Source organism: Lepisosteus platostomus, chromosome 5 (assembly GCF_059453375.1).
Source record: "Lepisosteus platostomus isolate fLepPlt1 chromosome 5, fLepPlt1.hap1, whole genome shotgun sequence".
NCBI lineage: Eukaryota > Metazoa > Chordata > Actinopteri > Semionotiformes > Lepisosteidae > Lepisosteus > Lepisosteus platostomus.
In genome coordinates, this window is record NC_142615.1 from 36,538,993 (window position 1) to 36,566,952 (window position 27,960).

At 44.1% G+C, this 27,960-nt stretch overlaps 1 protein-coding gene and 1 long non-coding RNA gene across 4 annotated transcripts; both read left to right on the top strand.

Annotated features, from left to right (window-relative positions):
- The first annotated feature begins 2,080 nt into the window (after window positions 1-2,080).
- On the top strand, window positions 2,081-11,674 carry LOC148666009 (uncharacterized). Its single transcript, XR_015936588.1, has 3 exons — window positions 2,081-2,220; window positions 9,004-9,063; window positions 9,665-11,674. It is a non-coding gene; the product is annotated as an uncharacterized LOC148666009 (long non-coding RNA).
- An 8,672-nt stretch (window positions 11,675-20,346) lies between these two features.
- On the top strand, window positions 20,347-27,814 carry LOC148666010 (E3 ubiquitin-protein ligase TRIM16-like). 3 transcript variants are annotated; one of them, XM_088631661.1, is made up of 6 exons: window positions 20,347-21,029; window positions 23,251-23,334; window positions 24,219-24,452; window positions 24,603-24,762; window positions 25,158-25,217; window positions 26,778-27,814. In XM_088631661.1, exons 1-6 carry the CDS (start codon window positions 20,439-20,441, stop codon window positions 27,299-27,301), a joined length of 1,653 nt encoding a protein of 550 aa, XP_088487787.1. In that variant the 5' UTR covers window positions 20,347-20,438; the 3' UTR covers window positions 27,302-27,814. The 3 variants fall into 3 exon arrangements, with proteins under 3 accessions (XP_088487787.1, XP_088487786.1, XP_088487788.1); XM_088631660.1 differs by having other exon boundaries at window positions 20,348-21,029; window positions 23,248-23,334; XM_088631662.1 differs by lacking the exon at window positions 25,158-25,217 and having other exon boundaries at window positions 20,348-21,029; window positions 23,248-23,334.
- Window positions 27,815-27,960: the final 146 nt, after the last annotated feature.

The following is a 27,960-nucleotide window of genomic DNA, read 5'->3' on the forward strand; positions in this document are numbered from 1 at the left end:
TTAAGGCCACAATTCCTGCTGGGCTAGCATGAAAACTTTTCATATCATGACATGACAGCATATTTTTACAGAGGGACATATTATTTTCAGTAAAACTGCTCTTTCAGTAAAGACTCCCCTGTCTTTAGAAAATGGGCCTGTTTCATCAGAGCTTTACTGGAACTGCAGGTCAGCAATGAGTCTATGGTTTGTGCTGTGATGTGCAGTGCACTGTGATGAGGCGGCTGAGAGCTGTACAGGAAGACACACGGGGGAGACCAGTGTTCAGATCTTTAGTGCTGTACAGAGACACACAGGGAGTCCAGTCAGAGCTCTATTGCTGTACAGTGAGGCACACAGGGGAGTGCAGTGCTCAGAGCTCTACAGGGTGACAGGTCTTCTCCCCACACAGGTCTCTCAGTGTGTCTCTCAGGGCTGAACAGGAGGGGCTGTTGTTGTCAGAATGGAGGCTGACTCTCAGAGCTCCAGTGTCAGTATGAGGAGAAGCTCTCAGACCTGAGTGCTGCTAGAGCCTCTGAGTCTGAGTGGCCATGAGCACTGAGCTCCTCAGCAGCTGAGGAAAGCCTCCTGTCTCCTGTGGTCACAGTGTGGTTGAACACCTGCACTGTCTCTCTCGCTGTGTATGCTCTTATCTGTCTATCTCTCTCTCCTCTTCTCTCACTCTGACAGTCTGTGCAAAATATCTGAAGGGGATGTAACATCACATGACAAAGGATAAACATTCTCTGAGGTAGAATAAAAAAACAATCCCTTCTCAGTCAGATTCACAGCTCAGACTCACACACAGAACTCTGGGTCCCTCAGTACTTTACCCAAACTCCTCCGTACTGAACAGACAGTAGCTCATCTTCATACTTTTCTCTGTCCTGACAATCCAGAACCAGAGGACATTCAGACAATCAGTGCTGCTACATGAATAATATCAGATAGAACAGCCTGGACTCAAGTCACATCTTCCCCTTTTCTCCTTCCTCCCAGCCCTCTTAGAGACAGAGCAGAGCTCATGGTTCTCCTCTCTGTGAACTGGGCTGAAGGGTCACTCATCTGGCAGCTGTGGGCTCTGTTCCAGGTCAGAAGCTAGAAGCTTCTATTAACCCTTTCCAGGACCCCCAGCCCTTCAGTATTACTGTCTTGATTCATTGTCTTTACTGTAAGTCAGCCTCCAAACCTCTGTCAGAAGTGTTTGACTGACAATTGAGCAAAATGTGATTATCTCTTATTATTACTGTAACGCATACGGCCTCCATTGCAAGAGCTGAGCTGGCTTACTGCCCTTCCCTGTGAATAGCAGGGGCCGCAGCCGCTGGGCTGAAGGGAAATTTCTCTTTAGCTCAAGAGGCTGGGTCCCTGTTGAGTGACGCTGGAGGCCCAGGTTCGAGTCCCCCATGGTGGGGGGCCGACCTGATGGGGCAGTGGCGAGGGTGCACACGTGAATCCCGTAGTGTTACATTATTTTTACTTATTTAATGAACAGCAGTATTGCCACTCTTATCAGTGTATTATGATTCTCGGCAGCAACAGACCGATGGTCGTGTCTACAATAGTGACCAATTGACCAGTCTGTAGCTCTGAGCAGTGAGACTCAGATCACACAGAAGACCTATCTGTGTGTGATTCCTCACTAGCCCTGGGATTCAGCTGTTATCGCACGTCTCTCACAGAGAGTCTTATAAATATACAGTTAAAGAGAGTTTGATAAAAGTTATACAATTAATTAAATCATCAAACCGGCTGAGGAACTGAGAGCTCGAGTGGAAAAATAACCAGGAGATTTACTTAAACCTTCTGGATCAGGAGTCTGATCCTCCTGGCTTCTATTCTGTGGAGGTTCGTGTTAAACGCTTTAACGCGCTTATTACAGAGACTTGCGCTCTTTGTCTTTTACAGGAGTATGCTTTATAACGCGTTAGTCTGTAGTAAACTATTTTTTTCTGTTTTCATCAATTTGATTTCTCGGTTTGTCACTTCTCCTTCTACATCTCTTTTTTGGAGATGTTATATCTGTAAGAAAAGCCCCCCGGGCTCCGCACGGGAGTCTCCTCCAGCGGAGAAAGAGCCCTGTGACGTCACAGACACGAGCCAGAGCGCCGGGATCAGAGAGCGAGAACGTGGAAGGCGCGAGGAGCGCACGGAGGAGAGTTATTGATCACCTATCTATCGACAATCAATTAATTCAACTGAAGAACCATAGAATAAACGAATAATTTCGCCGATTGGTGAGTATTGATTCTTTTCCCGTTCTTGACCCTGTTTTAAATATCAAAAACAGTCAATACAGCTTGTATCAATCAATTACCACAGTGCGTTTAGTGTTAATAATGTTCAATCCGGAATTAAAGAATGATTATTCAAATTATTATTTAGGTAATTGTATCCTAGAGCTATAAAATTATATTCCAAGTTGATACATTTATGTAAATAACAGTTTAAATGCATGTTTCCGCTGTTTACAAATTATAAGTATGGTAACCACGGCGACAGGCGCCACGTCACTGTGCCCGGGTAGGTGTCTCACCTTCGTCTCAAAGAGTGTATTACTAATACTAATACTAGTGTCTTCATGTTAATATTAGTGAGAGTACAATCAGTAGTTTTAATATTAATGCTAGTGTTCATGTGAGTATTAATGGCGCTACTGAGTTTTAATGCCAGTATTCATCTTAATATTAGTGATAATTATAGTTACTGTTAGAGTACACTAGTTAGAATACACTAGTAGTCATGTTAGTTTTAGTAATAGCATTACTGTTATTATTAGTATTATTAGTGTAGTAGTAGTTTGTGTCAGTGTTAATGATAGTGTAAGTCATACTGGACAGTTCTTTCTGGGCCCTTTCCAGACGACACGATCAGGAGGAAACACTGGGGGAAAAGTCATGCAGGAGACGGGAATGGAGACGGGGGCGTGTCCTTGGTGTGCAGGTGTCCAGGGGTAGTGAGTCCGGGGTGAACAATCCATGAAGAAATCCAAATGGGTAATTCAAGACGGTCCACGGCCAGGCAATCCATCCGGGGGAAAAAGAACGGGACCCGGGTCGGAACCAGCGGGGGGGATCAGGAACAGAAAGTTCATCATCACGGAGCCAGACGCAGGAGGACCCGGGCTCTCACGAAACGGGATTCAATGAACAGCCTCGAATGACATCTGTGTCTGGCTTTTAAGGTGGAACTGAAGAGGGCGCGGAATAAGGAACAGGTGTGGGTAATGGGACAGAACGAGGAAGGGCTGGAGAGCCCTTAACAGGAGGAGTAGCGATCGTGACACATACTGATAGTACTACTGTTGTTATTAATGGAATTTGTGTTAGTGTTAGTGTTAGTGTTAGTTTTAGTGTATCTGTAGGTAAGAATGTATGTGGTGCCTGTCAGTGTGTGGGTGTGTGTATCTGTGAGTTTGTGGTGATTGTGTGGGTGTGTGTCTGTGCATGTGTGATGTCTGTGAACATATGGGTATGTGTGAGTGTGTGGTAATTGTTAGTGTGTGGGTGTGTGTCTGTGAGTATGCATAGTGTCTGTGTGTCTATGTGAGTATTAATGGCGATAGCACTACTGATAATTTTAGTTTTAATGCTAGTATTCATGTTAATATTAATGAGAAATAAGAGTATATCTATTAGTTTTACTAATAATACTAGTATTCATGTGAGAATTAGTGATGATAGAGGTACTTTTAATTTTAATTTTAACACTAGTATTCATGTTAGTGTCAGAATATTAACATTAGTTTTTGTGATATCATTACTGTTATTATTAGTATTATGTGTGTAGTAGTTTGTGTTATTTTTAGTAATAATGATAGTTTAAGTCTTAGTAATAGTGTTACTGTTGTAATATTAGCAGTTTTTATGTTAGGGTTATAGTTTAACTGTAGGTAAGAGTTCATGTGGTGTCTGTCAGTGTGTGGGTGTGTACTGTATCTTTGAGTATGTACAGATGCAGCCATTCAAAATGGGTGAGGTATTTCGCGGCATACCCCGGTGGGTGTGTCACAGTATCACGCGGTATCACGCATTTCACGTGTATCACGTGACTAACCGCCAGGGGGAGCTTAACCTCTCATGTACAGCATTTGAGCCTTTAATTTTGAACTGTGTATTACAGCATGTTAATCATCAGTCATTAAAATGTTGGTATATTTTATGAAAGCAAGATTGCTCAGTTGGACAAAAGTACACAACCTACCTTTATCAGAAATATTTATGCATCAAAGCCTTTACTGAAGATATTACTAATAGTATTAATAATGGATGACTTTGGACAAGCTGTATACTCAAAGTATAATTTCTTTAGCACATTTGTACAAGCACTTGGAATCTGTCCAAGCCATACTTTGTCAGGCATTTTGTTTTACTTCAACGGGGCATAAAAACTTCCTTGCTTTTAACAGGGCGTTTCATAATTTCTAGCTACGAAAATGATTTAAAATGCGACACCTATCATTCAACTAGAGCTTAAAATATCACAAGGAAAAATACACACCGGTATTCCATTTCTCCCTAAACATTGTAAGCTTCGAAGTCTTTAACTAACGTGATACCGGAGTCAACAAGCATACTTTTAGAATTTGATTAAAAGGGAATATAATATGGAATCGCGTATCTAAAGAATTTAATAACGGTATGATTATATCCGTGTACTGCGGCAGGGCTGTGTAGGGCTGTTTCGCCTGCCTGATCATGCGAGCTCTCTTGTAGCCTACTGGTCTAGGTGCGTGACTACCAACTGGCAGGTTGTGTGTTTGAATCCAGCTGGTGCTGGACTTTTATTTTAACAAACATTTCTTCGAAAAAATAGGTAAGCGATATTATGGACAATCAATTGACTTTTATATTTCAAAATATCGCAACATGATCGATATTTGCGATATTTTGAACATATCTTCCCTTCTGACAGCGGTTCCTGCTTCTATTGTGTGTGTGTGTGCAACAGTAAATTTTTATAGAGAAATGGAGGCTGGACAGTATGCGTTACAATATAAACATTTATATTGATTTAAATCATGTTCTGATTTAAATCGCAAACGCGTGTTTAATTATATGTTTTTTAATCATGATCAGGCTAATGCATTTCTACATTTTCTGTATGAACCAGCTTAGAGGTTCATACAGAAAGACAGCTTGTGTTTAAATTGAGTGTAAGGTAATTTATGCTTCTAAAGTCATGGTCAGTATTGTTGTACTGTGCTGTACTGTGTCACTATTTTATAGCGTTTTTATTGCGTTATTAAATCCGGTGGCGCTGTGTTAGTTTCCTGACTCACATTATTTAAACTGCGACACTGATCATTCATCTCTAAATAAACTTTATTTTATATAGCGTTTTAAGCGAATAGGTAATTAGATTGCTCATAAACCTAATCACTTTTTTTACATAAACACAGCGTGATTGCTCTCTGAAAATGCTTTTCCTTTATTTTTAAAGTAGGCTCAGATTTCAACTATAGATCGTATTATTATAAACTTTCTTGGAAAAATGTATTTTATGTAAACCATGTTTGCTATTAATTCATTTAGGGCTAAAATACGTTCATTGTCTTCTAATCGAGTTGAGTTGACATTGGAAGCCTGCCACACCCGGACCGTTAAACCAACGCATTAGCACGTCAAAGCCCATTGAGCCAGTATTGGCTTTAGTATCCCCCCCTTCTCCCCTCAATTCAATTCAATTCAAGGTGTTTTATTTGCATGACAGATGGGTACAAGCAGTGTTGGGTACTGTATGTATATTGTAACGCTTACGGCAGACAGGCACTGTGTAGGAGCCGACGCACCAGAGCAGCGCCTGCAATTTTTATATTTATAACTTAGTTTTTAAAATTAGTCAAGCAATACGAAGCATCTCCTTTTACTTAGTGCCTGAGCATACTGCAACGCGTGTGAAGCCCATAAACGATATTAATTTTGGAACTTAAACATACAGTATATGGCTGGTCTCGGTACTTTAAAGAAAAACATACACACCAGTATTCCATTTCTCCCTAAACATTGTAAGCTTCGAAGTCTTTAACTAACGTGATACCGGAGTCAACAAGCATACTTTTAGAATTTGATCAAAAGGGAATATAATATGGAATCGCGTATCTCCAGAATTTAAAGACCAGACAATCGCAAACTCGTTTTCAATAAAATTATTTTATTCATTCAGCAGTTTGTGAGAGGGACATCCAGCAGGGAGAGACACACACACCGGTTTTCATTGACAACATTGTTTTTTTTTCAATTCCTCTTGTCTAACAGGAATGTTTTGTTTGTGGACAGACTGTTAGACAAGAGGAAAAGACCGCCTCCTTCTACGAAGCATTTCGTTGATCCGATCACGAATTCTTTTCCAGTCGTACGCAGCAAGGGTTGAGAATCTCCGATTCACCATCGTACTAATGGTTTCCCAGAGATTGCAAGGCAAGGCACTTTTGCCTCTGGACCCATCGAAATTTACAGACGTGGTCCACCCCCAGTAAATTTCAAAAGTCACAAGATTTCGAAACACGAGGGCGGCGTAGCGGTCGGCTCTTGCTTTCCCGTCTATGCCGATGCACTGCAAGTACAACCCCCCCTCCATCTCCTGGGTGATGGGTAGCAGTTGGACATCTGGGAGAATTATTCGTCCCACTGGCGTCTGTGAATTCCGCTGTGCTTCCTGGGGGGAGATAGCCGGCGGGGACAGCATCAACAGATTCCTGCGCGGTGGTGAACTGAGAGGCTGGGATGGAGTGTCCTGAGGCGGTGTGTGCTCTGCGGGGGGCAAATGACTTGTATGTACTTGATATCTCTAATCAATCCACGGGTCCCAGCACAAAACAAAAGTAAAACGCATACCGTTTCGCGCTTCTTATTAGTTGCTCAAAAGTAATTTGACCGTATGAAATGCATAATATAAACCTAGAAACATATACGTGAGCAGTACTTAAGCACTGTAGTATCGGTGTTAAGACATACCTCTCAAATACTGTAAATCAAGTTAAAAATATCTCAAGACCGATTCTGGTCATAATGAAACCATGCAAGGGAGTTTTTATGTCCGTTGCAGTTCTTTTGCAACATGAATATAATTATATCGTTATTAATTTCTTGAGATACGCGATTCCATATTATATTCCCTTTTAATCAAATTCTAAAAGTATGCTTGTTGACTCCGGTATCACGTTAGTTAAAGACTTCGAAGCTTACAATGTTTAGGGAGAAATGGAATACCGGTGTGTATTTTTTTCTTTAATGTACCGAGACCAGCCATATACTGTATGTTTATGTTAAGATTTCCCTTCAGTGGTAAAATTAGATTTGAATATTCAATACTTAAATGGGCACAGTTAAGACATTAAATATACATATTGTATACAGTACAGTTTGCATACGGTAATATGTTTATGTTACGCGATTAAAAAATAAATAAATAAAACTGGAAGGCCCAGCACCACCATTATGTTTATATGGTTGTTTTTGTTGGTTGGTTGTTATTATGGCTATTAATAATACGATCTATAGTTGAAATCTGAGCCTAAATAAAAAGAAAAAGCAAGTGATTAGGTTCATGAGCAATCTAATTACTTATTCGTTTATAACGCTATATAAAATAAAGTTTATTATTAATTTGCTGGACAGAGCGGTGAACATTATAATGCATAAGACAAAGATAACGATCCTGATCAGTTTAGAAATCTGTGTACGCTGTAAGGTTTTTACTTCTTAAACTTTTAAAATACACGTTTTGAATAGAAAGAAATCCTCTTCCTGGTAGTGTGTATAGCACACCAGCACGTCTTTTTTCTCCAATCAGAGGGGTGTCAGATAGTGTCAGCCAATCACCATTCTGCGTTGGGTAGCAACGGGTGACTGTTCTCAGGCGGAAGATGTAAACAGCTTAATGTTCGTGTTAAATCATTTTTTTTTAATTCAATTAAACGGGCACAGTTAAGACATTAAATATACATATACATACTGTATACAGTACAGTTTGCATACGGTAATATGTTTATGTTACGCGATTAAAAAATAAATAAAAATGAAAAGTCCAGCACCAGCTGGATTCAAACACACAACCTGCCAGTTGGTAGTCATGCACCTAGACCAGTAGGCTACAAGACAGCTTGCATGGTCAGGTAGGCGAAACAGCCCTACACAGCCCTGCCGCAGTACACGGATATAATCATACCGTTATTAAATTCTTTAGATACGCGATTCCATATTATATTCCCTTTTGATCAAATTCTAAAAGTATGCTTGTTGACTCCGGTATCACGTTAGTTAAAGACTTCGAAGCTTACAATGTTTAGGGAGAAATGGAATACTGGTGTGTATTTTTTTCTTTAAAGTACCAAGACCAGCTATATACTGTATGTTTACGTTCCAAAATTAATATCGTTTATGGCCTTCACACGCGTTACAGTATGCTCCTATTCTTTTTATGCTCAGCTACTAAGATTTCCCTTCAGTGGTAAAATTCAATATCTACAACGGGCACAGTAAAGACGTTTACAGTAAGTCTTTCTACAACAGACCAACGGACCACGAGTGCCCCTGTCGGTCAACCAATCATGCACCGCGGTATCGCGTGTCATCATACCTACGGTATCTGTACCGTGGAGTCTGTACCGCGCACTTTGAATGGCTGCATCTGTACAGGGTCTATGTGTGTGTCTGTGAATGTGTGTGTGCACGTGTGTGGGTGTGTGTATGAGTGTCTGATTGTGTGTATAAATGTGTATGATGTCCGTGAGTGTGTGTAGTGTATCTGTGCGTGGATGTGTGTAAGTGTGTGGGTGTATATCTGTCAGTATTTGTGAATGTGTGTGGAAGTGGACTTGGACTCCAATGTTGTGTCTGACAAAAACCCATCGCAGTAGCAGGGCTCTGCCGTCCTTTCTTGGGGAAGAGAAGACTGTATCTGACAGTGTGTACATCTGTGTGTGTGTTAGTGTGTGGGAATGTGTGTCTGTGAGTCTGTGTGCTTTTGAGTCTGGTGCAGACCGTGTTTGTAACAGAACTGTGTCTGTTGTCCCCACTTCAGGAGGTAACAGGTGACTCAGCCAACACAGGTTGCGGAGCCAGACCCAAGACCCCAAGAGCAGTGAGTCTGCATTATTATTCTTATTTTTCTTATTATTATTATTAGAAGTGAGAGGGTGTGTGTGTGTGAGTGAGTGAGTGTGTGAGACAAGGGGTCTCAAACTCCATTCCTGAGGGTCTGGTGTTTCTCTTGGTTTCCTGTCCAGAGGTCTTGGTTACAAAGTTGATCTAACTGTTTCATTAAACAAAAATGATTCTAATACCTTTATCCAGGCCTAAATATTAAACTGTACCTTGAATGTTTTGAGTTAAGTTTTCAACAGTGTGAGACATTAAAATATATTATTGAACACATTATTTCCACCTCTTAATAAGAACATAATTAGCTTAATTGGTTAATTGGCTAGCCCAAGTTCGAAAGAAATCCTGAATATGGCCCTCCCTGGACTGGAACTGGGCTTGAGACTCCTGTACTAGCAGACCTGGCCTCTCGTCAGGTCTTGGCAGGGATGTTGGGGATCATGAAGACAGATAGCTGAAGGCTGGACACTGCTTCTGGATCGAAGACGAGAGGCCACTGTGTAGGGTCATTTTGGCACATGATGATGATGATGAAGGTGTGTTTGTGTGACTGGCTGGTAACTGTGTTTCCTGCTCCCCAGCACTGCCGAGAGAAACTCACTCAAGGTGAGAGAGGAATGGTTGAGCAGAGAGAGGAGTGTCGCACTGAGGCCTGGGGCAGATTCCAGAGGAACATGAGGATTGGCTTCAACAACATGGCTAGTCAGCTTGTTTCACACCCACACTCTCCTCTGTGTAAAATAGTGCCTCCTGCCCTTTAGTTTTAAATGCTCTTCAGTTCAAGTTGTTGTGCTCACAACATGTGTTAAGGAGCATGTAACAGGTTTATTCCATGCTGAAAAGAGAAGAAAGAAAACAATGTTTCGACCGTGGAGCCTTAAGGAGATTGACCTCCTCCCAGTAGGCCCTCATCATTCCCTGTGATCTGACCTGCAACTGTGGTGTCATCGTCAAACTTGATGATGGAGTTGGTGTTGTGTTTGGCCTTACAGTCATGGGTGTAGAGGAAGGACTAAGTAATGGACTAAGCACACACCCCTCGGGGACCCCAGTGTTTGGAGTTAGTGTACTGGAGGTGTGATTTCCAAGCCTGACAATCTGTGGATCTGTTGGGCCAGTAGGCAAATTGGAATGGGTCCACTGTGTCTGGAATTGTGTCCTCAATGTGCCCCATGACCAGCCTCTCAAAGCACTTCATCATAACAGGGGTTAGTGTCACCGGGCAGTAGATGATGGTGGTTGTCTTGTAGCAAGTGGGGACTACAGCTTGGGCCAGGGACATGTTGAAAATGTTTGTGAATGCACCTGCCAGTTGATTGGCGCCTGCTCTGAGGACACGACTGGGTATGCTGTCAGGTCCTGCAGCCTTGCGTGTGTTCACTTTTAGCAGAGATCTCCTCACCTCATCTGCAGACAGCGAAAGCAGCTGGTCAGCCGTGGAGGGTGAAGCTCTGTTGAATGGTTCTGTGTTGCTGGCTTCAAACCGAGCCTGAAAGGTGTTGAGTTCGTTAGGCAGGGAGGCATCAGATGGGCAGATGCACAGATGTTCTTCCTTTTGTAGTTTGTGAGGGCCTGTATATCTTGCCACATGCACCGTGGGTCATTAGTGCTGAAGTGTTCCTTTAATTCCTGTTTGAGTGTGTTTTTTGCAATACTCTTCTTTAGATTAATCAGAATCAGTTTGCTGGTTGCTTGCTTGTATATAAGGTTGATTAACCCTGTATCCGGGGCTCAGCATTGTCAGATTTGTAACATCTCCAGTGTCAGCTTGTACAGTCGGACCTGCTCCAGCACTTAAGCTTTCGGTTTCTTGGTTGTGGATCTTTGGCATAGACTCTTGGGTTTTCCTGGTTCCAGATGTCTTCATGAATCCTATTCCATGTTCCTAGGTTCAAAGTTCCTGGTATTCCGGATCCTGGTTTACCCAGTGGGAATGGCCATGTATCCAGTTCCTGGTGACAGGTGCCTTCGTATGGAGAAGCTTGGACTCTGTATTTGGCTTATGTCATAATCGCACAAGTATGGTTTTGGAGCGACTCAGTGTTTTGTCTTATGCCTGTGTAGCGGCGAGGCTTAATAATAAGGCAGAATTAAGTGTTTCTGAGCTTCCCAAATGAGGCCCCATTTCTCTGTTCATCTCTGTGGTGCAGCCACAGAGAAACTATTCATGCAAGATGTTTTCTTTTGATAAGGACAGCTCCCACAGGGGGATGCACTTAGCTAAGCCTGGCTATCATGATCAATGGTCATCCATTGGCGCCTATCTGTTTAGGGAGTGCCAGTTGGACATCTGGACTGCATTACTAAGTGTCAGGACTAAGTGACTCATATCTCACCTTGATCAACCAATCAGGGACCGGTAGGGCCGAGTAACCCACGTGGGACTCTGATGCCCATGGAACTTTCAGCCAATCAATGAGCTGAAGTTCCTCCAGGTAAAAACAGGCAACACAGAGAGCCTGAGAGATTCAGATTCAGATTCAGATTCAGATTCAACAATTCTAAAGGGAATTCAAAGGAGAATTCCAGGGCAGGACGGCCCAGGAGCAGAAGGCTCCCAAGGGCAGGACATTCTCGCAGCACGCCTCCTGACCATCCTGAGACTCAGCCCGGAGAACCACGGAACGACCAGTGTGTCCGAGTGCCAGAACTTTCCTTTGTTCTAAGAGTCTAGAGTGGAGGTTGCCAGAGAGTAACACGCAGCAGGCCTCGTGAACAGGTCGGAACTGTGGACAGCTGAATCACTATTCAGAACTAGCTCTTCATCAGGAACGAACCGGTCCTCTTCTTGACTTGCTGGGACCCACAGTCATCTTTTCTCCTGTGCACAAACTTAACTAGCAGGCCAGTGAGCATCAGCAGCACACCGTCGCAAGCCGCACAGCACAGCCTGGCACCGAGCCAGAGAGCGCGGATTGGACAGCAACAGCCTGCAACTGTTTCTTTGTGCCCGCAGGAGATCTGAATCCCCAAAGATTGGATGAGTATTCAACTTCAATGCAGCTCGAGAATTCAATTGTTATCCAAACCAGTTGATATCAATTTAATTCCTAAGAGTTATGTACTTGTTTGAGTATCTAATGTAGAAGTTGTAACCAAGTTCACTTTACGAAACGGTCTTAATGAATGATATACTGAACGTATGTCCTCTTGATATATGTAACTCTTTGTAACTGATCGAATATACCTTTTGTATTCTGATAACCCTCTCGATAAGATCTGTTAGATTTACATGCATATTTTATGTATTAATAAATGTATCCTCGTGTATTAGTACCTGTGTGTGCGCGTTGTTTGAGTTATGTCGCATGGTTGGATTCTAAAGCCATCAAAAGAATCAACTTTGTGATTTACTGCTACAATTAATAATTGTCTCAGTAAATGCCCAAACCCTACAAAACTGGTGCCTTCAGAGAGCCACTATGATTACATATTTGGCGTCCCTGAACCGGTTTTCCCTACATTATTTGGCGTCCCTGGGTGGGCTTCATCTACATTATTTGGCGTCCCTGGCACGGGCGTGGCAAGACTGAAATGAGTCAACCAAGCGGAATAATTCAATATAAAACGCCGCGGGTTTCATACACGACAATACAGTGTGCTGAAAGCCGAAAGGAAAAAAGTTCCCCTTGCTCTTTAAGCAGTGCTTGATTGTTTTGTGATCTTTTGCGATCTACAGGGTTGATTGCATACTTGATCTTGTGGTTTTCTGTGGTAAAACTGTGATTTCGTACTTAAAAGTAATACTCTTTAAGTTTAACGATGGTTGCTAAAAGGTCTGAATTCGAGTCGCTATTAAGCACTCTCTCTAGCAACGACAAGTCTGACCACGATCTCTTCCATATCTCCGTCAGCGGAGAAGCTAGGAGAATAAATCTCCATTCTCTGAGAGAGCTAGCGAAGGACATAGAGAGATTTGACCCCGCAGTGTCAGAGAATAATATCGAGAGTTATATTCAAGACCTCAGGTATAACCTGCAGTACCTGCCAAACGCCACAGAACAGGAGAAAGTGTTTCTGGTCAGGAAAAATACCAGCAGAGCCGTACATGAGTGGATGGCTAGGCAGATGAAAGAAGTCTGTAATGATTTTGAGGAGCTGTGTCAAGCACTTATCGAAGAATACAGTGCGTTTATTGACCCGACTGCTGCGATAGCCGCCGCTCTTAACATTAAGCACGAGAGAGCAGAGTCCCCTCGCGAATATTACGAGAGACTTAGACGAACTTATTTTGCAGGGCGAAATGATGAGGGTTGCGAAGAGAACACACATTTCAAGGGTTTATTCATTGCGAATCTCCACCCATCAGTCAGAAAGATGATCTTAATGCATACAGATGCACAGACCATGAAAATGACTGATTTTAAGAGATTCGTGCAGAAAGCCTGGGAGTATGATGTCCAAAGTCGCTCTGAGCAAAAAGCTGCTAAAGCGACTGTGTTCGCCGTCAGAGCCAGCAGGGTTAATTCCCCCCTGCTCGAAGGAGCACAGGCTCCTGAGCTGGCTAAGCCCCGTTCCAAAGCACTCACACAGGACCGCACCCAGCGTCCTAAGTGCCATGAGAACACCGGGGGAGGGAAAGGGCTAGAAAAAGCTGAACAAAAGGATTCAGTAGCCGCCCGCCTGGCCAGGCTTGAACAAGCTTTATTAGGACAGAGACAACCGCTCCCCAAGGCTGCCGGAAGCGTGAATGAGCTGATACTCTCCACTGGAGGAGGCGGAGATCCGCCCCCTCTCCCTCCCTCAGTCTATCTGATTGAGCGGAAGGGTTCCTGCCTGGATGAGGTCAGCCACTCCCAAGTGAGTGCTGACTCCACCCCTGAAGTCACAGAGCAGGCAGTAAAACGCAGAGGAAAAGCAAGAAGCTTTTACCTCAAGGCTGCCATGGGAGATGTCTTACCCAGTGAGACACTGATTGACACTGAGGTTGAAAGGTGTTTGATGTCACACGGCAAGCTCAAACGGGTAGAAAAAGAAAAGGGCATGCGACTCAGAGAGGAACCTTTGGTGGATCACCAGAAAGGCAAGGTGTGGAAACAGGTCAAGGCTCCTAAGCCTTCTGTACAGAAGGAAAGGGGGGCCAAGAGGCAGACTGTGCTCACACAGTGTCCACCAAACACAGAAGCCTATGTGGAGATTCCTTCTGTTCCCTCTGGACAAGAAATAAAAATATTTTCTTGTTCCCCGGATATACAGGGAAGTCGTGTCCCGGCTGAGGTCACAACAGCCTCCATGCCACAGGAGCGGTGCTCCAAGCAGCTGCCTGATCCACCAGGTAAAGCACACACCTTTTACATCCCTAAAGAGGAGCAGATCTCCCCACCTGGCGATGAAAAGGAGCTTTCCCTGTGCACCCTGGCACCCAAGAGGGGTCAGGACCACCACCCCGCAATGGTGGAAGGGATCCAGATGGAAGGAGAGCAGGTTGGTGATGTAGCCCTCACCCTTAGCCCTGAGAGGTCCTCTATTAGTGAGGATCTGCTTGAGCAGCTGTCACAGGGCCACCGCCAGGTGCCCCTGGTGCAACATTCACAGGTTAGACAGGAGGTCCAGCTGGACGCTGAGACTACTGCGCTGTGGACACACCTGATCCCAGATCCGATTCCCTCTGCTGTGACCCAGGGAACCTGCAGTCAGGTAACATTATTTCTCACAACTACCAGGTACTGAGTGAGACTGACCTGATTGTTCCTGCCTCAACGGCAGGGTTACCAACACACCCAGTCCCCCAGAAGGGACAGGGAATGAAAGCCGAGACGGTTTTCTTACAGCCACCAGCTCAGTCTGTCAGTCTGAGTCTGACGCACAGTGGTTCACCCAGACTGGAGCTGGATGGTCAAGCCACCCGCCTGCCAGTGCAGGACATCGCAAAGAGGGGTGTCAGAACCCCAGCCTGCAGTGACATGGGCCTGGTGAGTGATAGTAAGTTCAAAGACAGTGAACTAGCTATCTCACTGCTGGGGCAGCTCCCTGAACCCCTAGTGAGGGAAGGGGGGAGCGAGCAGGTGTCCTACACCCACGCCCAGCGAACGATTGTAAACATGCCGATAGAAGGATTCCTCAATCAGGAAGTGTGCAGGGTGGACCTGAACAGTGAGAATAGGGTAACAATCCCTGATCACTCAGGTGCTCCAGATGACCACTCAGCCGAGGCTCAGGCATGCTCCACCGCTGCACCGCTCCCTGCAGGGTTCTTAGAGCACAGGCATGGACAAATCGAAAAAGCAGATGCCCTGGAAACGGAGGAGCAGAATCAGCAGCTGCGTCAGATCTCCCCAGATTTCCAGGATGTTGGTGCCCAAGATGCCACAGGGCATACTGAGAAAGACACCATGTACACGCTGCGCCAGCTTAGAAAGGCAACAGTCACTCAGAAGGAGATGACTGGGATCAGCCACCCGAAAAGACTTTTGGGAGGACTGATTGCTGCCGCCACTGTTGCACGTTTGCTATTTCTGGTAGGTTTGTGTGCTACTGGCACTCTCACCCTGACTGCCCCAAGAAGGCAGGTGTCAGAGATGCCAGAGGGTAGTGACAGACTGTATCAACAGCAGCAAAAGTTGGAAAGCTTAGGGAAAACCCTAAAGGCAATTTCCTATGCAACAGGGTTAAACCTTATTCCCCAACCAGTGGACATGATTCTTGGTGTTATACAGTGGGTTTATGCTTGTGTGCAACAGTCCAGAATGTTGACACAAGACCTGTTAAGGGAGTTTAGTGCCACTGTAGCCAGTCTAACCACGGCACAAATCCCAACCCACTTGATTCCACTCTTCTCAGTAGAGGAGTATGTGACATTAACCCCATCGCTCATAGCTCACCCAGAAGGCAATCCAAGATTGAATTCGGTTCCAAATCTTGAGATGGGTATGGCTACCAAAGCTATCCATTGGCTGTGTCTAAACGATTCACTAATGAAGGGTGTAAAGCTACTAATGAGCAGAGGAAGGTTAATGAACCCCACGAAGAGCAGGTGGAAAGTAAATGGCTGGTCAGCACACCACATTTAACAGACACTGTGACTTGTGACAGGTATGATACAGCTACCACAATGCAGCTACCTAACCAATAGTTTTCCTGTAAGTTCCTGAGGAGGCCATAATACAGCATGGTAACTTAACACTGTACGGTCTGGAACCAGACAATATAAGACCAAACTTGAGGTCTTGGATGCCTTCAGGTGCCACACTATTGAATTGGATAGAAAGCCAAGAAACAGTAAGCCCTGAAGAGGTACAGGTAGTTTAGTTTGCTTTAATGGAACAAACCTCCAAACCACCCTAGCAGATACCCAACACAGGTGTTGTGGTTTATCGGGGGCTGGGAACAGGAACTGTTGTTATTGTAACACTACTGCCAGGTAGCTGGATCATGACTCACAGTGTACTCTGAATGATGTAGTCTCACATCAAGATGTACTCCGGGTAGCACGAATGAGTCAAAGGTAGCATGTCAAAAGAAAGGAAGTGACTTCTCCCCAAATATCTACTACAGAGGTATCAGATATTGACAGTGAACTTCCTCATGTGTAATTCCTAGACTGAGATAATGTCTCCTACCGTGTTTATACATACTCCAGATGTTATTCATCCTGTTTGTATCCAATGCTGGTTCCGGTATGAATTCTCGAGGAGTAATGTAGACATTTAAGATTAATGTTCTAATGGCAAGGGACATCACTTAACTCTGTTTTGTTTTGAAGGCAACAATGCCTCGGGACCTCGTGGCCTTCAAAAAGGGGGGATATGTAGCGGCGAGGCTTAATAATAAGGCAGAATTAAGTGTTTCTGAGCTTCCCAAATGAGGCCCCATTTCTCTGTTCATCTCTGTGGTGCAGCCACAGAGAAACTATTCATGCAAGATGTTTTCTTTTGATAAGGACAGCTCCCACAGGGGGATGCACTTAGCTAAGCCTGGCTATCATGATCAATGGTCATCCATTGGCGCCTATCTGTTTAGGGAGTGCCAGTTGGACATCTGGACTGCATTACTAAGTGTCAGGACTATGTGACTCATATCTCACCTTGATCAACCAATCGGGGACCGGTAGGGCCGAGTAACCCACGTGGGACTCTGATGCCCATGGAACTTTCAGCCAATCAATGAGCTGAAGTTCCTCCAGGTAAAAACAGGCAACACAGAGAGCCTGAGAGATTCAGATTCAGATTCAGATTTCAACAATTCTAAAGGGAATTCAAAGGAGAATTCCAGGGCAGGACGGCCCAGGAGCAGAAGGCTCCCAAGGGCAGGACATTCTCGCAGCGCGCCTCCTGACCATCCTGAGACTCAGCCCGGACAACCACGGAACGGCCAGTGTGTCCGAGTGCCAGAACTTTCCTTTGTTCTAAGAGTCTAGAGTGGAGGTTGCCAGAGAGTAACCAGCAGCAGGCCTCGTGAACAGGTCGGAACTGTGGACAGCTGAATCACTATTCAGAACTAGCTCTTCATCAGGAACGAACCGGTCCTCTTCCTGACTTGCTGGGACCCACAGTCATCTTTTCTCCTGTGCACAAACTTAACTAGCAGGCCAGTGAGCATCAGCAGCACACCATCGCAAGCCGCATAGCACAGCCTGGCACCGAGCCAGAGAGCGCGGATTGGACAGCAACAGCCTGCAACTGTTTCTTTGTGCCCGCAGGAGATCTGAATCCCCAAAGATTGGATGAGTATTCAACTTCAATGCATTACAGCTCGAGAATTCAATTGTTATCCAAACCAGTTGATATCAATTTAATTCCTAAGAGTTATGTACTTGTTTGAGTATCTAATGTAGAAGTTGTAACCAAGTTCACTTTACGAAACGGTCTTAATGAATGATATACTGAACGTATGTCCTCTTGATATATGTAACTCTTTGTAACTGATCGAATATACCTTTTGTATTCTGATAACCCTCTCGATAAGATCTGTTAGATTTACATGCATATTTTATGTATTAATAAATGTATCCTCGTGTATTAGTACCTGTGTGTGCGCGTTGTTTGAGTTATGTCACATGGTTGGATTCTAAAGCCATCAAAAGAATCAACTTTGTGATTTACTGCTACAATTAATAATTGTCTCAGTAAATGCCCAAACCCTACAAAACTGGTGCCTTCAGAGAGCCACTATGATTACATATTTGGCGTCCCTGAACCGGTTTTCCCTACACCTGTATTTGGACTTGTAAATCCTAATATCCTTAGACTGTGTTATAGACAATGTTATATTGTAATTTCCCATGGATTTCTTATTAAAACTTTGTATTGAAATGTATGTCCAGACTGTAGTTTTGTTTTTTTGCCCTTTAAGGGCTTCCACTGTGCCCTGCAGGGTCTGTTTAAGTTCTTTAGTGGTTTCTAATAATTTGGAAACCATAACAGTGACACTGCCAGCCCAGCTCAATCAGGGCCACCCTGTCTCACCGGTGTGCTGGATTAATATGATGCTGACTTTCACACACAACACTGTTCCAGGGCTCCAGACAGGAGGTCTGACTGCTTCATGTGCTCTAGCAGTTGCACTGTATTTCTGTGCTGAAATCCTTGTCAAAGCCAGAGAGAATCACAGAGACAGGGGTGTGACACTCTCTAGATAGAGGTGTCAGGAATAAGAGTGTTTACAGGCACAAGTGAGAGTCACACAAAGCAACTGTAAGACAGACTCAGTGGAGTTTTATTCACAACATGAGAGAAAATAACCAACGTACAAAAACCGTTTCACACAACAAAAATCGATATTTTCTCTGTTTTTCACTCTCATTTTCTGACAGAGGATATTTTCTCTGTCTCCAGACAGAAGGAAAAGACAAAGCCAGAAAGAGTCAAATGGGTTTTAAACCTGTACACAGAAAACCAGGATTGACTGCAGGAATCAGCAATAACCTGTTAATGAATTAATGAATTAACCAAGTTAATGAATCACAAATGAATTGTTAATGTTCCTTCATTAATAATAAAGAGGGATGTTTTAACTGCATAATATTGCAGTTTTGAAGCCAGCAAATGCTATTTCGTCAGTCACAGGCTGTTGGACTCTGCTGTATCACACATTTAAAATCTCCATGAAGATGTGGATTTCTGGTGCAACCTTGCAGGTTCTTGGGAGGAGCCACAGCAAACACTGGTAAAAGTCAATGCCTTGCTTGAGGCACCACTGTGAGCTTAGTAAAAAGGAAAAACAAGGAAAAAGAAAGAAAAAAGTGCACCGCTTGGAGCAGTAGAATCTAGGTTGGACTGTTCCTATTTTGCAGCATCATGACTAGAGATAAAGGAGAGCGAGGCCTAAAAACTCAACCTGTCCTGGTGAGGATACACTGTCACTGTAATTAACTTGAACTTTATTGCCATATGTAACCGGTACATGTACTGGTACAATGGATTTCTTACTGACAGAAAGTCTCTCAATTATTAAAAATGTGTAAAACACAAAGTGCATACAGGGCTTCAAGACAATATACAAACAAACAGCAGACAATGTACAAGTAAACAAGTAAACAGTTCGAATGTAAACAATGCAGACATGTAAACAACGACTGCAGTTGTGCAATAAATAAAATTACAGTGAGGTAGGTGGTGTTGATGTGGTCTGAGGGGCATGGCCAAATGTGTTCGCCAATAGCAGTGCTTGTGGATAGAAGCTATTGAAGAATCTAGTGGTAAGTGTCTGTATGCTCTTGTATCTCTTGCCTGAGGGCAGTGGGGTAAAGAGCTCATGCCCGGGGTGGTGACTGTCCTCTGTGATGGCCAGAATTCTACCACGGCAGCGGTCCTTGTCTCCCCTTGAGGGAGTCTGTTAGTTGAAGCCTTGAATTCGTCTTCTCTCAGCTGCAACTAAACCAGGCAACTAACCTGGTCCCTCTGGGGAAGTGTTCAGTGTGTGACTAAAGAGCTCCCACAGCTGTGGCTCATCCAAAATTAACTTCCCCAGCTGTGGTTGTCAAGGTAACCCATCACCCTTAGACAAGGGCTCTGCCTTGACACAGAACCTGCTACTGCTTAATGCCAAACTGGAGAGAACACTGGGGTGTAGTTGAGAATGACCTGTGAGAATACAGAAACCAGCCAGCAGACAGCTGGCTGATCCTGTAGTCATCCTCTGCAGGGCACTGAGACTCTCAGCTCATCTGCAAGTATAATCTGACCACAGGGAGAGCCAGGCAGGGACAGAAGCACACTTTCTCTTCATGGATCTAAATACCATCACCATAGTGGAGTGCTGGGTGCTGGTTTCAAAACCACACCCCTTTCTAAGCCACATCCTTTACAAAGGACACACCCCTTGCATCTCCAGGAAGAGAGCTCAGACACAAACTTCAATTTCACCTCTGCTGAAACAGCTCTCTAGTTCCTTGTGGTATTTGTGCTGAATGACAAAATGGCAACAGCAGGAGATTTCCTGGATCAAGACCAGTTCAGCTGCTCTGTGTGTCTGGATTTGCTGAAGGATCCAGTGGCTCTTCCCTGTGGGCACAGCTACTGTATGGGCTGTATTAAGGCACACTGGGATCTGGATGATCATACTGGCATCTACAGATGCCCCCAGTGCAGAGAGACCTTCACTCCAAGACCTGTTCTGCGAAGGAACACCATGCTGGCTGAACTGATGGAGAAACTGAAGCAGACAGGGCTCAGTGCTCTTCTTCCTGCTCACAGTCCTGCTGGCCCTGGAGATGTGCTGTGTGCTGTCTGCAGTGGGAGTCAAGGGAGAGCTGTGAAATCCTGCCTGATGTGTCTGGCCTCTTACTGCCAGACACACCTCCAACCTCACCATGAAGTTGCCCGTTTGAAGAGACACACGCTGGTTGATGCTACTGGACATCTGGATGAACTTGTATGCCCAAATCACGACAAACCCCTGGAGTTCTATTGTCGTACTGATCAAAAATGTGTCTGTTATTTGTGCACAATGGATGAACACAGAGGTCATGATAGTGTCTCTCCTGCAGCAGGAAGGACTGAGAAACAGGTGAGGACTTTTTTTTTTTACTGAGGGCTTTCAGGTACAGGGGAAACAGGGGTGTTAGGAGTGTGTGATGATAAGGTGTGTGTGAGTTGATCTTTACACACCATGTGTTCTGGAGATTAAAAAAAAACAGGTTTTCACTGTAATAGTTCATAGAGGAACAAGGAAGTATTTCTCAGTTTCAGAGTCCATAGAATACTAGCAGTACAGCAGTGACTGACTGCTTTGTAGACACGCCTCACCTGCTCATTATTCTTTTGGAATGAATGGAATGCAACACACCTGGTTCAGCTCTGTACTCCTGTGAACTCGACTAGACTGAACAGTGAACACAGCAGTGACTGACAGTTCTGTACTCACCCCTAACTCCCATTCATTTACTGAACTGTCCATTTAACACAGCAGTAACTGAGAGCTCTGTACTCACCTTTCACTCCTATAAATGCACTAGAAATTAAGTGACACAATGGATGAAGACACATCATCACAAGATGTAGAATCAACATTCGTATTCATTTACATGTTTTTTTATCCTTAATTATCTACATTAGTAACAGAGATGACTAGAAGGTTAATATATACTGTATTTCCACATACTGTTTAACAATTAGGGAATGTCTGTACAACTCTCAACTATGTCATATCGTTTTGTTTTGTCCAAAGTTATCCAGGTGTTTCTTAGCTCAATCCATGTCCACAGAGATCTGAAATTCTTACACAGACAGGCTCATCACAATAACCTCTGACTGGAACAACTAGGGCAGCTCTTCATGAATTCCTTATGGTCTAAAGTCACAGATCAGCAGATCAGTGCTCTGCCAATTATTCAGATTATTGTGTCACTGAAGAGATTAATGGATGGCAAATTTCATCCTCCTCTCTGTGGAACCTGGACAGTGAGTGATCTGGGGTTAGTATCCACAGGTTGGTGTGAGGACAAACTGTTCTGTCCTGCTTGGATTCCTGTTGCCTTCATATGCCAAAAACTGGGCTCTGATTGCCACATCCTAAATAGCAGAACAGAGGAAGATGAACCACCTGGAATGTCTCAGCTGCTGTTCCGATGGTCAAAGGCTGTAGCTGAAAGAGACCTCCAGTCTACTGGTCTCCATGCCACATGATCATGGTGTTGTTACATAAACAGGTGAGGAAGCTGGTCTCTCTACCACAGAAGATGTCACACAGACCTCTTCCACCCCCAACACATCCTCCACATCCTTCAGGGATCAGAACAGTGATATCTGGAAGCTCGTGGTCCTGGTCAGGTTTTAGGGTTGTCAGGTATCTGGGCAGAGACAGAATGTATTTTTTATGTTTAACAATGTTTAACAATGCTCACCCCTGTTGAAGAAGGAAAAAAGAGCCCAGTAAGATCTTACTGTGAACGAAAAACACAGAAGCATCAATCGGAATGTGAGACTTGGAACATCAAGACCCTCATGAGCTGTCCATACAGTGACAACCCATAACAGTAAACTGCATTTGTGACCATGGAATAGAGGACAGGATATAGGACATCAATATCACCACTCTGAGAGTAACACTACAAGCTTGAGATAAGCCGCTTCAGGAGTGCTGAATCAGAGGCAGAACATCAGACTGATGGAGCTGAATTCACAATTAAGAACAAAATCCTCAACCACCTTCATGAGCTTCAGCTGGGGCCAAAGAGCTCCTCATCTCACAATAGCAGGGAAACAACAGGCTTGCAGAACTTTGAAGAAAGACAGATTCACTGTCCTTAGAAATTCGGCATAGGAGCTGCGAGAGATGGAGTTATTCACTAGGGTGCATCTGGAAATGTCAGCTCCAAGAATCATTTCCTCTCTTTTCCAAATGCTCAGAGGACGGATCAACAGGATAGCCATGCATCAATAATCTTGAGGACATTCCAGTCAATCTTGTGTTAATGGACTGTTTGCTTTAATTGTTTCAGGGTAAATCCATCTTCTCGCTTGTGTTTTGAGAAATGTAATATATGAAAGTACATTAGATATAAATCAATATGTGTTTAGGAAAAAAAAAAGTAATTGTGATCTGAAAAATCATGATTTTTCAATCATATACATTGATCCGGCCTGAAAATGTATGTACTACGGTAACAATATCTCAGGACTGTGCAGTTGTATTTTACTCATTACACTGTTCAGTTTCTTGTAGACAATGTATCTGTGCTGAGAGTGGGGAGAGAAATGTCCTGAGAATCTGCATTTCTCCACAGAAGCAGCTACTGACACAAACCCAGCAGAGTCTCCAGGAGAGAGAGAGGGAGCTGCAGGAGCTGAACCAGGCTGTGGAGTCACTCAGAGTGGGTATTGACAAGATTGAAGCTCATTTCCATAGCTGGCCACTGGACAAACCAGTACTCCTGGGAAACACAGTGGCATCATGTTACAATATTGTCATGTCATTTGCCAAACTGCTTTATACCCTATGGTGTCGCGGGAAGCCAGAGCCTATCCAGCAAAAACAAGCATAAGGCAGGGTGCCAGTCCATTTCAGGGCAAGTGGGATCCAATTACACATGGGGACAATTTGGAGGCCACGGTAAAGGCCAAGGGAGGGAAATTTGGCCATGACACTAGGATAACACCCTACTCTTATCAAGAAATGCCCGGGGATCTTTAATGACCACTGAGAGTCAGGACCTTGATTTAGAGTCTCATCTGAAAGACGGCGCCCACTACAGTATAGTGTCCCCGCAGACCACAGTGTGGGCACCCCCCGTTGGCAACCATAGCTTCTCAGGAGGTCTCCAATCCAGGTACTGACCCAGCTCAGCCCTGCTGAGCTTCAGTGGGCTGCCAGTTGAGAGCTGCAAGGTGATATAGCTACTGGTGACATGTGATAATATTATATCTCTTAATACACCCAACAAATATAATTTAGAACATCTAGTATAGAGGTGATGTAGAGATGGAATCCAGTCAACCAGCGACTGGAACAAGTTTTAGTTCTGAGGAGCCTAATTCACACTGATACCTAAATGTGAGGACATACTGATGTTCTCCATTCGGCCTGAAACTCTGACACTGCATCAGTATCTTACCTCAATGACTATCGGGACTGTGAGTGTGACATGAGAAGTTTAAATTCTTCCTGTGATCAGGGATAGAGGGACATCTTTTCTGTCTTCAGTTGGAGTATTTTCCTCTGTAATAATGCTAACAATTCCTGTGTCTCCTCATTCAGAGCTCTGCACACACAGCAGTGCTGGACACTGACAGGATCTTCACTGAGCTGATCCGCTCCATTGAGAGAACTCGCTCTGAGGTCACACAGCTGATCAGAGCTCAGGAGAGGGCTGCAGTGAGTCAGGCTGAAAGACTCCGAGAGCAGCTGGAGCTGGAGATCGCTGAGCTGAGGACCAGAGACACTGAGCTGAACCAGCTCTCACACACAGAGGATCACATCCTTTTTCTCCAGGTAACATCACTGCTCTAGGACTCTGCAGTAAAGAAAGATGTCTTTGGCACAGAGCTCTCCAATGGAGCTACTTCTGGCTTCTCCTCCAGAATGTGTGTCATAGCCCATTGAGGTTTGACTGGAAACTCCTCTCTATCTTCCCTGCTGTAGGCTGTCCAGTCTCTCTGTGTCTCTCCTGGAGCTGGAGACTCCCCCATCATTCCTGTCAGTCCACACTTCTGTACTGAGGCTGTGAGGAGAGCTGTCTCAGGACTGAAAGAGCAACTGGAAGACATCTGCAAAAAGGAATTAGTCAAGATCTCCAGAACAGGTTAGTGATGAAACATAATCTAATAATAGGAGCTATAGTCCCAGTACTGTAGAACATTTCTGTTACAATAGGTTATAATAGCTACAGTCCCAGTAGAAAAGTCCAGTTACAATAGTAGCTACAGTCAGAGTACAGTAGAACAATTCAGATACATTAGGATCCACTGACCCAATACTACAAAAGGACCCACTGAAGTACTAGAGGACTCAAATCTCCATGAATTCTCAACTACAGTATGTATTCTGGAATCAAAGCTTTAGACACTGAAAGAGATGGAAAACATATCCACGACTGATAAATGTAAAATCAACACTCCAATACAGATGAAAGAACCAGCTGGTTTAATTCTACAACAGATCTGCCCTGATGAGAAATGTCTATCTGTGTCTCCCCAGTGAGTGATGTCTATAGTCTGCAGACTCCAGAACCCCGGAGCAGAGCAGAGCTTTTACACTGTGAGTCTGTTGTCACTGAGATCTCCTAGTGACAGATATCTGGAGCTCTGACACACAGCAGAGATACACCAAAACACTCTGTGGCTAATATACACTCTTACACTCAAACACTGATACACACCGATGCACACTCAGAAAGACTAATACACACTATATTACACATACATTGATACTGTTCCATATGGGGAGTAAGGAAATGGTGAAAATCAGGATTTAGTCAAAAAATGAAATAATTATTCAACTTGTAAGTGATTTCTAGCAATATACCCAAGTGGCTGGTATAATTAGAGGCATGTGTATTCTTTGTCCTCTGACACAGCTTTGTTGAGAGGAGTAATAATCCAGGCACACTTGGTTAAAACAAATATTTATTACAATGACACAAGACACAAACTACACTACACACAACAAAACATACAGCACACACGCTGCTGTACGTACAGTATTTACAAAAAAATTGTTTCAGAGGCCTAACATTCTCGTCACCCAGAAAGCCCTAGACTGCTACTAAACATTAAATTCTTAATATGCCTACAGAGGCCACATAAGAGATGAGTTGCCTTCTAACTAAATACAAAGCAACCTGCAGTTAAATCTCTCTCTCATTGCACCCTGGAAACCACCAAATAAATGGGAGCCTATATCCCTATCCATAAACATGCACCGTAAGCAAAAAAGACGTTTCTAATTGAAGTATCCTTTACCCAGGAAACCCAAGTTCCCTAAAAACACAGAACAGTGTGCTCTCTCTAACAAGGTTCAAATTCTCAGCTCCAGTCAGGTTTGGTTTGGATGATCATGAAATAGGGGCTCTCGCCTGGCGCAAGTTTCAAGTCCCAACTCCTGCGGACTCCTCTATCTTCTCCTTGTTTCTCCCCCCCTTTTTTCTGTGATCTTAATGTCATCTTATATTGTGCTCTATACTGCTCCTTGACAATCGTTAATCCAGCCTTTAACTAGGTACTAAGGTAAATTTTAAAATTGTTTCTACTCCAGACCTCAGCAAACATCCTCTCTACTTTGAAGTTAGAAGTGTTTATTGTTCCAAGTGTCGCAAACCTTATCTAAAATCTAAAATCTTCTCAGTCAACTAACGTTGAAAGAATACACACACTGATACATACTCTGACAGACTGATACACACAATGATACACACACATTGATACACACACTGATACACATTTTGTAACACACACTGATGCACACTCTCACATACACTCTGACACACAGTATGACTCACACACTGATACAAACGGATGCATTGACACACATCTTATTTGAGACAGTGCAGTTTGCTGAAATTGTGTGTGGTACTATTATTTTCCAAGTGTGAGAGAAAAAGCTTGTGAAAAACAACCCAAAACAGTCACAGGGTTCAGGAACTCAGCATTTACTCATGAGTCTCAGGAGATGTATGTCTGTTCTGCCTGTCTATCCTCTGACCGTCTTCTTCTTTCCAATCAAAAACCCCAGGGTGTGGGGGCTGGACTTTAGATGAGATCTGCTCAGAGATTCTGTTCTGCCTGTGTGTCCTCTGACTCTCCTCTTCTGTCCAATTAGATTCCTCCCAGCTCACGCTGGACCCCAACACAGTCAATACACATCTCTATCTGTCTGATGGGAGCAGGAAGGTGACCTGGAGTGACAAGGGCCAGAAATATCCTGATCACCCCGAGAGATTTGACAGCTGGAGACAAGTGCTGTGCAGAGAAGGGCTGTTTGGGACTCGCTGTTACTGGGAGGTGGAGTGGAGAGGGACAGGGGCTTTTATAGGCGTCACCTACAAAGGAATCAATAGGAAAGGGGGCTTTGACTGTGTTCTTGGGCGCAATGACCAGTCTTGGAGTTTGTGCTGCTCTGGCTCCAGTTGCTCTTTCTGGCACAACAATGTGAGAACCGCAGTAACTGACCCTCCCTCCTCCAGAATAGGAGTGTATGTGCATCACAGGGCAGGAACTCTGTCATTTTATAGCATCTCTGGAGACACAGTGACCCTCCTGCACAGAGTCCAGACCTCATTCTCTGAACCCCTCTATCCTGGGTTTGTGGTGACAAGCTCTGTGACCCTGTGTCAGCTGGAATAGACCCTGTCCTAATGTCACCCAGAGCTCTGAAACGCTGTCTGATCAATTAACAATAAATCTTATCCTGCTGTATCTGTCAGGGATCCGGCAGGTAGTTCTCCTAAGAACCTGTGCATAGCCGAAAGGTGAGATCAAAAGTGAAAAATTATGTGATGGGTTCAGTTAGGAATGAGAGCATGAAACAATGGGTTTGGGAATGTAATGGGGTTTGCGAGGGTGAGGGCGAGTGCAGGACGTGACAGTATCGGTGCCATGACCTGACAGGAATGACTTTCTGGGTGTCTGTGTGGCGAAGAGGCCCCTATGATGCAGCAACACTGGGACAGTGCCTCCTGAACATCTGCTCCATCCAGCAGTCCTGAACCTGGGGGTCAGTTCAGAGCTGCAGACTCAGTTTCTAGTCTTATTTTCACATTCTGCCCAGTCAGTAAGACCTGCGAGGAGGACATTGTGTTGTAAACATATCTATAAATGTTGGTATGGGTGATAAATAAATTGATTAATTGATTGTAACTGACATGGTGGATTGAGATTTATTGAACTTTAGGGGTCAATCAAATTGTAACCCTACAGTGCAGAAACCACTGCTCCAGTCTGGGCTGTGTCATATTGTAACCCTACAGTCCAGAGATCACTGGTCCATTCTGGATGGTGTAAGT